The following is a 13,190-nucleotide window of genomic DNA, read 5'->3' as shown; positions in this document are numbered from 1 at the left end:
CTCACTTCCATGTAACGAAAGTAATCAGGTTCTTTTCCATAACAAAACTTAAATTATCAGTTCATGTATACTAATACACTCATATTTAATCCATTATTATGCTTCAATCTTCATTCTGCCCTGGTATTATTTCATCTATATGAATGGAACCATTCTTAAATAAGTTAGGATTGTTATTTCCCGTAAAGAAAATTAAAATGTGACTTTTTTCCCCTTCTAACTGTGTCCTATAAGTTTGTCTTTATGTTCTCAAGTGCACTGTTGAATGCCTCCGCTGTGCTTTGGCCGCTGCTGAGGCCTGCGAGCGAATTCCAACACAGTCTCTTCCCATTTTGATCCGCTCCTGTATTTTGTCTGTTATCACCTGAGTATTTACAAAGGAGGCTTCCGACTTGGCAATGATGAAGTGAGTCGGTATTGATGGCATCATATCTGATAAAAAAAAAAAAAAAAAAAAAAAAAAAAGTTTAAAGGCCGACATACAACTGGGAGGAATATATCATGTGGGCGATGGTTTGCACCGGTTTTAACTTTGCCACGCTTGATTTCTTTTAAAGTAATCAATGCGCACAGGCTCACTTCATTAATAAACACAAGAGAGTGTGAGCTGCAATCGTGCATAATGTCTTCCAAAGTCATTTTCAACTATCTACCTATCTATCTACCTATCTGTCCATCCGTCTAAATATTTGCATTTAGCAACATATTGCAGTAGTTTATTTATACTCCCTGCCTCCTGTGGAGAAACATCCTAAACAAATAAGGCTAATCCTCTAACTGCTTTATCCTATCAAGAACCCCGCTGCTGCCTTCACACTTAATTTAATGACTCCGGTGTAAATTAGACTCTATCCGGGCGCTGCTACAGCCGTCCCCCACCCTGCAAAACACATCTTTGGTTGCGGCACATTAAAGCTGGACCTCGATAAGCTGAGAGTCAACGAGGCGATACTGGAGGCGCAAAGGCGGAGAGGTCAAGTCCAGCTCCAGCCTCAGCCTCAAGTGCCACGTGTGTTTATGCTCTCTGTTTACTGACTGCACGGATGGTGTTCTGCTTCGTAAAAAAATGTGTGTGTGTCTCTGTGCGTAAAAAAAAAGTATATCAGAAGTAATGGACTGCGTAAATTTGAGATATATTCGTGTGAAAATGAGGGATTTGACGTTATATTGAGTTTGCAACAGAGTTCAATAGACAAATAAGTAAGTGCAAGGATGGATGGTTGGTGTGAATGAGTAAAAGTACTGTTATAATGCAGAGCCTTAACTATCTAAAACTAGTGAATCGTGCCTTTAATATAGTGAAATATCTCACACTTCTCCCTTTTTTCCATTGCTGCATTTCTACTATTGTCTTTCCGATTGGATTAAAAGTAATATTCTTCTCTCTGTGTGTGTTACTTGACTCCTAACATTTGAAACTGAAGTAAACAATGTGTATGAATCTCTGTTTGACTACTATTTCTTATATCTTGTTTAAATGGGGATACCTTTTAAGGATAAACTCTGCGTAAAAGACTCTTAAGATTGTGTATTTTTTTTGCAGTGCAGCCTCTGATGTTCCATGCAAACTCGGGGACTGGGCAGCGCTTTTGGGGCTTGGACAGCTAAAATATGCACTCACATATATGGGCGCATAATTTACTGGAAAAGTGGCGCACTTTGAAGCCGGACATTGCAATGACGTTGGAGTTGAATTCAAATGACTGACAAGCTCTTATTGAAATAAAACATCCAGTGCAGAGCGCAGACACTTTTTTCCTTGTGGTGCAGGGGAGGCGTGGATCTCTCGCTCACTTTTGACATTCTCGTAGCAGTAGTAGCTTCTCCTCAAGGCAGTACTCAGATGACACCACCCCGCCACCGACCGGAGGAGAAACAAGGCAAGCTCTCTCTCTCTCTTCTCTGCGGATGAACTATGTTTTGACACCAGGAGGTGTTTAAGGGTTAATCAAATGAGTCTGAGCACCGGGGAGCTTTTCGCGTCTTCACAGTAGCCGTGGGAATACTTTAAGAACTGTCTACCCCTGAATCTCGCACCCACGGATCGCCGGTGGCGGAATGTGAAAACCCCATTTTGGCGCATGTTCCTCTCCATTGTACGCAGCCTTCTCCTGCTTTCTGAGCGGTTGGAAAGCGGAGGAGGAGGAGGAGGGACGGCTTTTCCCGACTCGATCCCTTGCCTATGGACGACGGCGGTCCCCTCTCTCCAAAGGCAAATGCTTTCAGTATTGCCTCTCTGATTTCGGCTGCAGAGCAAGCAGGAAACGCAGCGTTTGACAAACACAGCGCCGGCCTGGACAAGCCAGACCTGCACAACCACTGTTCCTTTAAAATGCACTACAGCACTGTCACCCGGGAAATGGAAGGTAAATTTGTTTGTTGATGGCCATAGAGCTGCTGTAGCATGTGTACATCTCACCCGAAATTACATAACTATGGCATCTGCTCGGTTAATCGATATTTTCTCAAAACGCACAGTTGATTTCAGACACGAGTGCGTTATTTTGGTTGCATAATTAAAATGACTGTAAAAAAATTTATTCTGACACAGTTGGTCCACTATGTGAAAAAAAATAATGCAAATTCAGTCCTGGCAATAATCACCAGGGGAGGAGAAATCTATCCACACAAAAGCAGCCAGAGTGGAGAAAAAAAGTTTCCCATTCCAAAACCCAAACGCGTTGAGTCAACTTTAATTCGTGGACAGAATCACATAGGCCTACATTGAAAATGAAGCCAGGAGGAGGAGGAGGGTTTACACGGGCACCCTGTGCGTAATGGTAAAAACAGTCCATAATAAGCATATCCAGCACGGAGGGGGTGTCTATCAATTCCATAGATCTATTTGTCCAATAAGCAACAGTCACCTGCTGCCTGTTTGTTTGTTCATGCAAATCAATGTGTGTTTACCTTGTAACCCGTTTAAACTCCACTCTGCGGGCCAGATCCTCTATTGTTTGTTAACGGGGTGATGTGGGCGATATCCTTATCCAAAAGTTAAATGGGTGCCGGAAAGCCCATTAAAAAGGGGCGCACTTCTCTGTCAATCAGTCTCGTCCCAAGGCGAGGAAAAGGCACATTACCTGCAGTTCCTTATCTAAATAGAAATAAGAACCGGTTTTATCGCAAAGGGGAGGCCCCCTGCGTCAGATAAGAGAGGAGACTGGGTTGCAGTTTAACACACAGCAGCAGCGCACAACAGAGGCCGCTCAGAGCGCAATCGATCCAAAGAGAAAACCTAATTCACACGCACTCGAAGCTCGTTTGTGCGAATAGTTCAGAGATTTCGACGAGAGCGACGAAGCTTTTGGAAACATTTCGTCACTATTCGGACGTTTGGTATTTTAGATCAGGCAGACTTTAGTATGCTGGCAGTGGATGCAACCTCAGGGATTAATGAGCAGCCGAGACGGAAACTTTTAAACCGAAAGGGGTGCACTTCTGCCTGACATCTTCATTTGGAGATCACTGAATCCTGCTTCTGTTTTTACTGTGTGTGTTGTAACCGACTCAAAGTGCAAGGCATATTTAGTAAATCCAGTCTTTTGGGATGATTTCAGCCATATCCAGTCCGTGGCTGACGCAGCTGTCCCATTTTTGCGATGTTGCAGCCTTCACGACGAGCAGCCTGAGCAGCCTCAACACGCCGGGGGGCTACCACCTTTCTCCGTCCCCCGGGGACCCGTACAGTCAACATGAGTCCCACTTTGAGCCCTGTCCGGCCGCCCAGCACAACTACAACTACCCGGGGTCCAACCCTGGCCAGGCCCCGCCGAGCGACAACGGGACTCCGAACTGCTCCTCGTCTTCCTCCAACTCCACACCGAACAGCAAAAGCATCGTCAAGAAGAACCCCAAAGTGGCCAACATTAACGTCCAGCTGGAGATGAAAGCTTTATGGGACGAATTTAATCAGCTGGGCACGGAGATGATCGTCACCAAGGCTGGCAGGTGAGCGCAAATAACACACAGGAAGGGTAGACGAGTTACTTTTCTCCGCATAAGCCCGATGCAAATGTGGACCGAACAAATAGCGAATATATGTTCAGCTTTATTTAATTGTTAGTCTTAACTTTTTGACCTGCCTTAAAAAAATAACAACGATAGCATCAAATGATTTTTGGGATTTTTTTTATATTTAAAATTAAAGTATTTTTGAGTTTTTTTATATTTATGACGCAAATCAAATACGTAGAATATACAGTATATTTCGATTAAGCTTCGCTGTTCTTTAATTTTGGTCATATACACACACGTACAATTACAAAGAGGAGCAAGCAAAAATATGAATAATTTCATTAAAAATATATAGTTTATTTTCCTTTTTTGAAGTTTATCTATTTTTTATTATGAATTATTCAGCAGTATAATTAATTTCTGAGTTCAAACAAGCTACTATCTAGTGGTAAAAGTGCCTCGCATTACTGAACAATAAACTGAAATCATCACCTTGTTTTTCGCGCATTAACACCTATAATCCTGCTGTCTGCTTTATAAAAGATTTGTTTCAAAGCTGCAGTTTGCTGAGCAGCTTTAGAAAAGTTTAAAGGCGCATAAATTAGGAGGCCAAAGGCATGGTGTGTGCTTGATGTGTGTGTGTGTGTGTGTGTGTGTGTAGGCTATGTGTGTGTGTGCGTATGTGGTGTGTATGTGTGTCAGCTGTAAACACCATGTTGATCTGATCCTGCTGTTTTATAGATGCAATAACTCTGACTCTCGGCTGCTTTTCTTCACCGTCAGCCTCAATTTTACGCACCGCTGTTACACGGACCATTACGGCGTTTAATCCACGTTTCCTCTACACAAGCTGATAACACTGTTGCCGTCTTGTTTTTCTATTTAGACCTCGGCACGTGCTTGCTTGTTTTCCTTATTTCGAATACATTTAGACAAATTAGAAAGTTTGTTTTTCCGCTGCAGATTTTGCACTTTATTCGCTGGTTTTGTTGAGCAGGACTCAAAACCTACAAGTTCTGACCTCTGACCTTTGAGGGGAGTCATTCAAATGTTACTCTTAATATTCAGCAGCAATTATTTTCTTTAAATAAACACTAGATAAGGCAGACAGGATAGTGTAGACGCCCCGGGTTAATCCAGTATGATAATAACAGTAATAATAATATAAAAGGCCTTCAGATAATTGATTTAATCCTGAAAGTGAGGGTTGAGTTTCGCCGCGCTGCGCTGTCTGACAGGAGAAAGGAGATCTACTGCAGAGCACTTTAAACGCTCCTTCAGCCTCACCTAGCCACAACACTGACGTTAATTGAGCGTTGATTTTAGGATCCCTTTCACTGACTCGGCGGATTACTCAATTTACAACTGATGTTCTTGTAGGATATAAATCTGCCCTACAGAATAACGTGGATGAGGTGAAAAGAAGAAAAACATTGTTGTGCCGCTGTATTTGCAAGTCCAAAAAGTGCAGCAAAAATAAAGCAATTTAATCTAAATTTATAGTTAAAAAATGTGATTGTAAATAAATGAATATAGGTCACCAGTATATCAAGATGCAGAGATTTTTCTATGTATAAAAACATATTTATGGACATACTTTTAAATCGTGAGTATAAAAACTGCAAATCCGCGTCGCCTATATCCAAAATAACACCTCTGCACGCGTGTGTATGTTTCCTGTACATGTCTGTAGGCTTTCGTGTGTCTGGAATTCATCAAAAGGGCAGAGGAGAAATTAATGCTCCTTTGCCAGAAGTTACAAAAGCGAAGCTAAAAGGCAACAAACCCGAAACTCTATTCCCATCAGGCAGCATTTTATCTGGTTACGCACGGACTGGATCACGTCATTTCTAATAGTTTGAAGTCTCTGACTTCTTGTAGCCTCCAGCTCGGACCAAATTAAGCTCTGACGGCCTGGAGCTGCTCGTCTCTCTCAAACACGTTTTTCTTTCTGAAAAATACTTTGGCAAAAATCATTTGTTGGCTCCTCTTTTAAATTCTAAATAATTCAAACTGTTTCAAACACCGCTGTCACACACACACACACACACACACACACACACACACACACACACACACACACACACACACACACACACACACACACACACATACAGACACACACACATGCATAGATCCAGTTTCTAAAAGTGGGACATGAAAACAAAATGTGCTGCAATAGCAACCACCTAGAGTCTCGATCTAACACTCATTGCATGATTTTTGTCTTCGCCAGGAGAATGTTTCCAACTTTCCAAGTGAAAATATTTGGGATGGATCCCATGGCAGACTACATGCTTCTGATGGACTTCCTGCCTGTGGACGACAAACGTTACAGGTAACTTGTTTAGGCGTCTTTAGATAAATGACACACTTACAGGTCTGTGAAGGGTTTTACTGAGTAGCAGGACCCACACTTTCCACTATTAAACTACACAACGCTGAAAAAACTCCTACAGTATAATAAGCCTTGTAGGCCTGCGTAATAAATATATGGGAATGCATGAATTTACACATACACACATAGGCCTACGTGTAATTAAAATACAACATGTAGACGAAGCTACTATTGATAAATAATGACTAATATATGCTGACATTATAGTGAACGTCTTATTTTTCTATGCAGCTTGCATGTGCCTTTTGTATGCGTGTAGGTGACTTATTTGTCCTTGAGGGGCGTATAATTTTAATTAGGAATGCATAATTGAGGAGAGAGCAAAGGGGAAATGTTTCACCACAGTGCTACCTGGAAACTTGTGTCTGATTCACGTCTCTGGATCCTGCAGGTATGCGTTCCACAGCTCATCGTGGCTGGTGGCCGGTAAAGCTGATCCCGCTACACCGGGAAGGGTCCACTACCACCCGGATTCTCCGGCCAAAGGCGCGCAGTGGATGAAGCAGATCGTCTCTTTTGATAAACTCAAACTCACCAACAACCTCCTGGATGACAACGGCCACGTAAGTACACGGCTGCAAGAGGAAATTAATGCATGCAAAAAAGACTCACAGCCTCCAACATGACCATCGGAATGTACCGGCGCAGAGATCACCGAGTTCAATTTAGAAAAAGAGCAACAATTAGATGCAAATCAGAATAAAAAAGCTATTTAATTGACTGTAAAGATAATACTGAAGACGTAGAAGAATTAAGCACCATATAAAGATTATATGCAAATGTTACTGACACATTAGAATAGCCTATAAAAGTTCAACAAGGCTAAATGTAAACTCATTATTTATGCAGAATGAATTTTACTCCTTCAAATCTCAAATGGATACTCAACATGTAATAATGGTTGATTTTGTGAGTAATCCTCAGTTGTTGCCAAAGGCCTATTTTCAATCCACAAAATGACGCTGCGCATCAGGCTTTACTCCAAAAATGACGAAAAAAGGAAGAGGAGTATTTCACCACTGCTATTTGAGCTTTTCCCAAACTGCCTCACTGTCATTGCAATAGTTGTGAAATTAAAAAGCAAAATAGTATTTTTGCTTCTTTTTTTTTACTTTTAATTTTAGTTACATTTTAGTGAATGTTGAGAACAACGAGACATTATTCATTAATCATTGTCCGCGGTTTAGGCGTCCAATTGAGAGTAATGCTATTAATATCCTCATGTAGTTTTAGTTCAACGTTATTGCTGCATTTAAAAGCATTTACCAAACCTGCTCCTGTCCACAATGGAGATGAATGACAAGGTATTAATATTTGGCAAATTATCCTCATTTTAGATAAGTCATCCAACTCCATCTTTGTATATTTTATTTTTATTTTTTTTCCGGATAAAACCACCTATTTATTAATTTAATTGCCACTATATTACATTGAAACTAAAATATCATCGAAGCCTCCGAACATAGAAGAGTAGTGCGCATTATAGGTGGGTGTTAATGCATGCTTTATCTTTTACAGATCATTCTGAACTCCATGCACCGCTACCAGCCCAGGTTTCATGTGGTTTATGTGGACCCCCGCAAGGACAGCGAGAAGTACGCGGAGGAGAATTATAAAACCTTTGTGTTTGAAGAAACTCGCTTCACTGCGGTCACAGCCTACCAGAACCACCGGGTAAGAAATCTTCTTAATGGCCTATGCGTGTGCGCAGACAACACACTTCAAGCATCCCACTGCCAGACATATATAGCATTTGTTTTATGTGCACATTATATCAATATTACGGTAATGTCTTCAGAAAAATATTACAGCGACGAAGGCCTAAGAAGAGGTCAGTATTTGTAAAAAAGGAGGCTGCTGTTTGTTTTTTCTACGCTACATTTCATGCATTGGAGAAACTCAATCAGTGTGTTTAGTTAGTTGTGTGCAGCATTATCTGATCATTGTGCACACTGTGTTTGTCTGTGCTGCGTCGTCCCTGCTGTTTTCCATCAGTGTCGCGTCTTCAGCGCGTTTACATAGTGAAACATTAGAATAAATAAAAAAAGCCCTGATGGCTGCAGTTACTGTGTCTAATGCGCCCCTTCCACAAATGATTATCTTCCATTAATGGAGAGAAAATGATATGAAGTAGCTGGCTTTGAAATTAAATGTAAAGGAATTATAATGATGAGAAGTCTACTCAAGTTACAATCATTATTACAGTGTGACTGGGGTTGTAATGTGCCTGAATGGGAAATTGTAAATCAAAAAAAGATGCAGTTGTAAAAGCTTTAGTGCAGTGGAGAGTGCAGAAAAACAATAACATGAACTCTGTATTCGTGGGGAGTAAATTAATTGAAACTTTTAATCACTTGTAATAAATATGAACAACAGAGCTGCAGCTGTTTATTTGCATATTTTATGAAAAAAAGGTGGTGTGTTGAAATGCTTTTGGAAATACTTTTTAGAAAGTGGCTTTTCCGCCTCACTTTTCAGCCCGTCACGGCAGTCTATCACTGCTGCTTTAATAGAAATGGAAATGACACTGTGTATAACTGCAGTGTACACACATACTGAGGTTTATTTCCCTTGATTTCAGATCACGCAGCTGAAGATAGCCAGCAATCCATTTGCAAAGGGCTTCAGGGACTGTGACCCAGAGGACTGGTGAGCGCTTACACTCATATAACAGTCTTTTTGGCATGTTTCCACATGATGTAAAAATGTACAACAGACCCAGGGCCACAGAGCATTTTGAAAAATACTTTGGTTGTTTGTTTTATCACACAAAGGTGCCAGATGGGTGGAGTTTACTATATGAAAGCACACAATGAGCGCTATGAAGTTTAGAAATCACTGGATATTGTTTCAGAGTTAATCGACTGTGCTTTTCTGTCATTGACAAATTACCAGACACACTTGTAATTGTCAAAGTGTAGTAAACCCCACCCACCTGGTACTGTATAGGCAGCTAAAACAAACGCTTCTTCTTCTGTTCATCCACCTCTGCAAATTACTAGTTTTTCCTTTCAAGCATTCACTGAATTTGAAAGTTTAAGGGTATTTTTTGATCATTAAAAAAAATAGTCCAATCTGAGTCATGTAATAGGTTGCTTCACATTTACATTTCATACATTGTAAATTGAGGGCCTGTTCATGTGTAAATGCTAATTACATGCATCAGTGTAAACTTAAAATGTGCATTCATCATTTTAATATATAATAAAGAAATTGTGCCCTTGGCATTCATTAAATGAGTGTGTAACTGAATCCATTCTCCCCGCTCCAGGCCCAGGAATCACAGGCCAGGCTCTCTGCCAATAATGAGTGCCTTTGCCAGAACAAGAAACCCAATGTCATCTCCCCCTCAGCAGAACGGCACAGAGAAAGGTCTGCAACTCGCTCTTTGTTTCATTTCACAACTCATGCCGGCTATCAAACATGAAACAAAGTCACGTTGTGTTATTCAGCCAACAAAGAAATGGTTTTCTTTCGACTGGTGGCATGTTTCATCTCATCTTCTTTTACTTTCTTATCCTTAACTCGTGCAGTCAGGATCAGGCCAGCACTGGCCTTTAATTAAACATCAAATATCAGCCAGTCAGTGTCACTCACTGCAAACATAATAGAGGCGTTTGTTATTTTGTAAGTGACCACAGCCCTGTAAAACTTTGATTTTCTTAACATAGTGTCTTTGATTAGTTTTGTAACAATTTTATCAATTAAATCTTTTTTCAAGGGCAGAATGTGACTTGGTTTTAAAGAGCTTTTAATCTATTTTAAGGCATTTTATAATATTGTTTTAGATTGCCAAGCTCTGCATGCAGCATTCTAAGTAAAATGTGCTTTTTCTATGCTTAAATATTTTTGATTATTATTACAATTTAAAAGTATTAATTATACTGTTTTTCAATGTAGAATATTAATGTCAAGTGGTTTGAATATTGATCCCACCCAGCCTGGATTGTAATACATATTTCTATTTCTTTTTGGGGAATTTATTCAATACATACTGTCATAGGCTTCAAACCAAACACACGTCAGTATCAATACCTGTATCTGTCAAACACAACTGAACACACTCGTTTTAAAGCAAATATACACAACGCGCTGGTATGTACAACATGCCGGCTGTTTCTGACTCTTCTAATTTTTTCCTTCATGTTTTTCCTGCACAGAAGACAGTAGGCGGGAATACGAGCGAGACCCCAGCGGCACGCCTATACACGCTGACCCGGCTCACCAGCTGATGTCCCGGGTCCTCAGCCCCGCCCTGCCCGTCCCGGGAGGCCTCCACGCTGTCCCGCTCACCAGTGGCCGACCCAGTCCTCCGCACGACCTTCGGTCGGACCCCCACAGTCTACCCCCAGACACCCTGCACCACCACCCCTACAAGTACCCCACCACCTATGAACACTACCTGGGAGCCAAAACCAGGCCTTCGCCCTACCCTTTACCCAGCATCAGAGGACACACGTACCACCACCACATGAACCCAGCCACAGCTAACATGTACTCAGCCACCAGTGGCCCCTCTAACTATGACTACGGGCCCAGATAATGACTGCTAAGCGGCGAACAGCATTGTGGGAATGGAAACAGACAGGAAAAGCAACACAGTCCTGTCTATTGACGGCTTACACAACCTGCGGGGCACATTCACGGGATGAAACTCCTTTCTGCTGGATAAACCCTGCCGTATTTATTTAAAGGAAATGCATCTTTGCGGGAAGTGTGGGCACCTGCTCTGAGCCCTTGAAGAGGTCTGCTTTGACGTTTGAACCCAAATGGCAATTAGCTCCGCATTAGCACCTCTTACCAGAGTGCTGCAGACATTGAGCCAGCAAACGTAGGAGACAGGAGGGACATCTCCTTAACACGGACAATATCTCTGATCACAGACTGGAATTGTTTTTTTTTTTTGTTTTTTTTTGTGTTGGATGCACTTTTTGATTTGCCTTGTTTTTATTGCTTTCAAAAAAGCCATATGTTATATAGTCCTTCAACCTTCTAGGTAGACGAGATGTTTGCATGTTGAGCTCATCAGAGAGGGTGTCGAAACACATCGAAATGTTTTTGTTTGAGGTTAAAAAAAAAAAACAGAGCAAGATTTGATTTTGAAACTGAAACTTCTGAACATCTTGAGCCGTTCTGAGAAGCTTGTACCATGGCACTGACTTGCAGCAATTCAAAAGTAAATAAATGAAGCAGAATGACTGTTCTGTATCTGTAAAATAAACATTAAATTCTTGTAATTCATAAAAAAAAAAAAAAATCTTTGTGCCGATCTTCCATTCAAAAGCGCCGTCTGCAGAAGGGGTAGGGTAGACAAAAAGAAAAAAAAAGCTTACCTCACTGATAGCATTGTTCAGGTTTCTCCGACCGGATTTTCCCTGTTGAAATGGGTTGAGGTGTCCGCTGGAAGCTGTCTAAACATTAGACTGAACTGTTATGTGCTGCAGTTCAAATGTTGAGATCTGCACCTGGTTTTATGGAAAAAAACACACATAAGCACACTCATCTACTATACTACACATACTTTCCTATTAGTGACCACATGTACAACTGTCCCAGAGACTTTCACATTGAAGGACGTAGTTTTTTGACAAAGTCTTCCATTGATTACCTACTACTGAAAGTCTTTAACAAAATTGAATTAGCGCATTGTTAGATGTAAAGCATCTCCATATTAAAAGAAATAAAATGACTTTAAAGTTATATTATTAAAGACATTATAATCATTCATATTACTGTGTTTATTATTTGGTAAAATGTTTATTAAATTATTCTAAATTCTGAAATAAAATTCTAGTTTTCAACCCCCTCCCCACACACACACACACACACACACACACACACACACACACACACACACATAAAAAGGACATTATGTCATGTCACTCACACAGCAATCACATTTTCCCCTGTCCCTAAAAAGGATATCATTGCTCATTGTTAATGGGACAGTTGGTGATATTTTCAGAATGTCACTCCCTCCTATCTGTGCAGTCATTTCCATCCCCTATTTGAAGTCCCAGGAATGCTTTGTTGTCAAGGTTAATCTCATTGGGGGGGAAAAAAACCCCAAAAAACTTCTGCTTCAGGATTTGTGCCTGTCACGATACAAAGGGAAACCTAACCTAATAATTCATTTCAATAATGTATTTTTTTCTCCTTGAACACAGCTGCCATTGAGCAGGCAGCAGCGGAAGAGGATGCCTGAGGGCGCCTGACCTCTGACTGTTTAATGGCTTGTAAAGGTGTCAAAGGTTAAATAATGTTTCCACTCATTTAAACGCTGACTAATTGGTTGTATAATTTTTTGGTTTGTTTGTGCGGTGAGACTATTGCAAGCAGCTCCAGCTTTGATGTTATTTTCTTTATTATAATGTCATTGTGGACAGTAAACATGATAATGTTCCATTTAAAAAGTAATTGGCCTAAAATGTTTAATTTGCAAGAAGTAAACACTGTACTTAATGCTACTAGTCTAATGGAAACAAGTTAATGTTAGCTGATAACCAGGTGCAAGTAGGGTAGGCAACTGCCTGGGGCCCCCAACTAAAAGGGCCCCAAGCAGCTATAGATTTATTATTGTGTTTACATATGAAAAATATTGAATTATGTTGCTATCTGCCAAAATAACTTAATAAAGGCCCACAAAGTACTTTTTAGGAAATGTTATACTTCAACTTCAGAGGAAAAACATTTTCCTGACATAAGATTTACTCACTAACAAAATATAACGAATAAAATATAATGCATTATTACTGATTCAACTATTTAGCATTAGGATAAAAATTAAAAGCTCCACCTTGAACAAATGTTAAGTACATGTAAGTACACTGTGCTC

The 13,190-nt window shown here is 40.6% G+C and overlaps 1 protein-coding gene across 1 annotated transcript; it reads left to right on the top strand.

Moving 5' to 3' along the window:
- Positions 1–2,116: 2,116 nt before the first annotated feature.
- On the top strand, positions 2,117–10,977 carry tbx1 (T-box transcription factor 1). Its single transcript, XM_053325437.1, has 8 exons — positions 2,117–2,366; positions 3,612–3,951; positions 6,194–6,295; positions 6,747–6,918; positions 7,874–8,029; positions 8,937–9,004; positions 9,627–9,727; positions 10,516–10,977. The coding sequence occupies exons 1-8, from the start codon at positions 2,183–2,185 to the stop codon at positions 10,896–10,898; spliced, it is 1,506 nt and encodes a 501-aa protein (XP_053181412.1). The 5' UTR covers positions 2,117–2,182; the 3' UTR covers positions 10,899–10,977.
- Positions 10,978–13,190: the final 2,213 nt, after the last annotated feature.

This window comes from Scomber japonicus, chromosome 9, assembly GCF_027409825.1.
Source record: "Scomber japonicus isolate fScoJap1 chromosome 9, fScoJap1.pri, whole genome shotgun sequence".
NCBI classification, from domain to species: Eukaryota; Metazoa; Chordata; class Actinopteri; order Scombriformes; family Scombridae; genus Scomber; species Scomber japonicus.
Note: the sequence above shows the minus strand (reverse complement) of the source record. Positions and strands in the feature narration are given on the sequence as shown.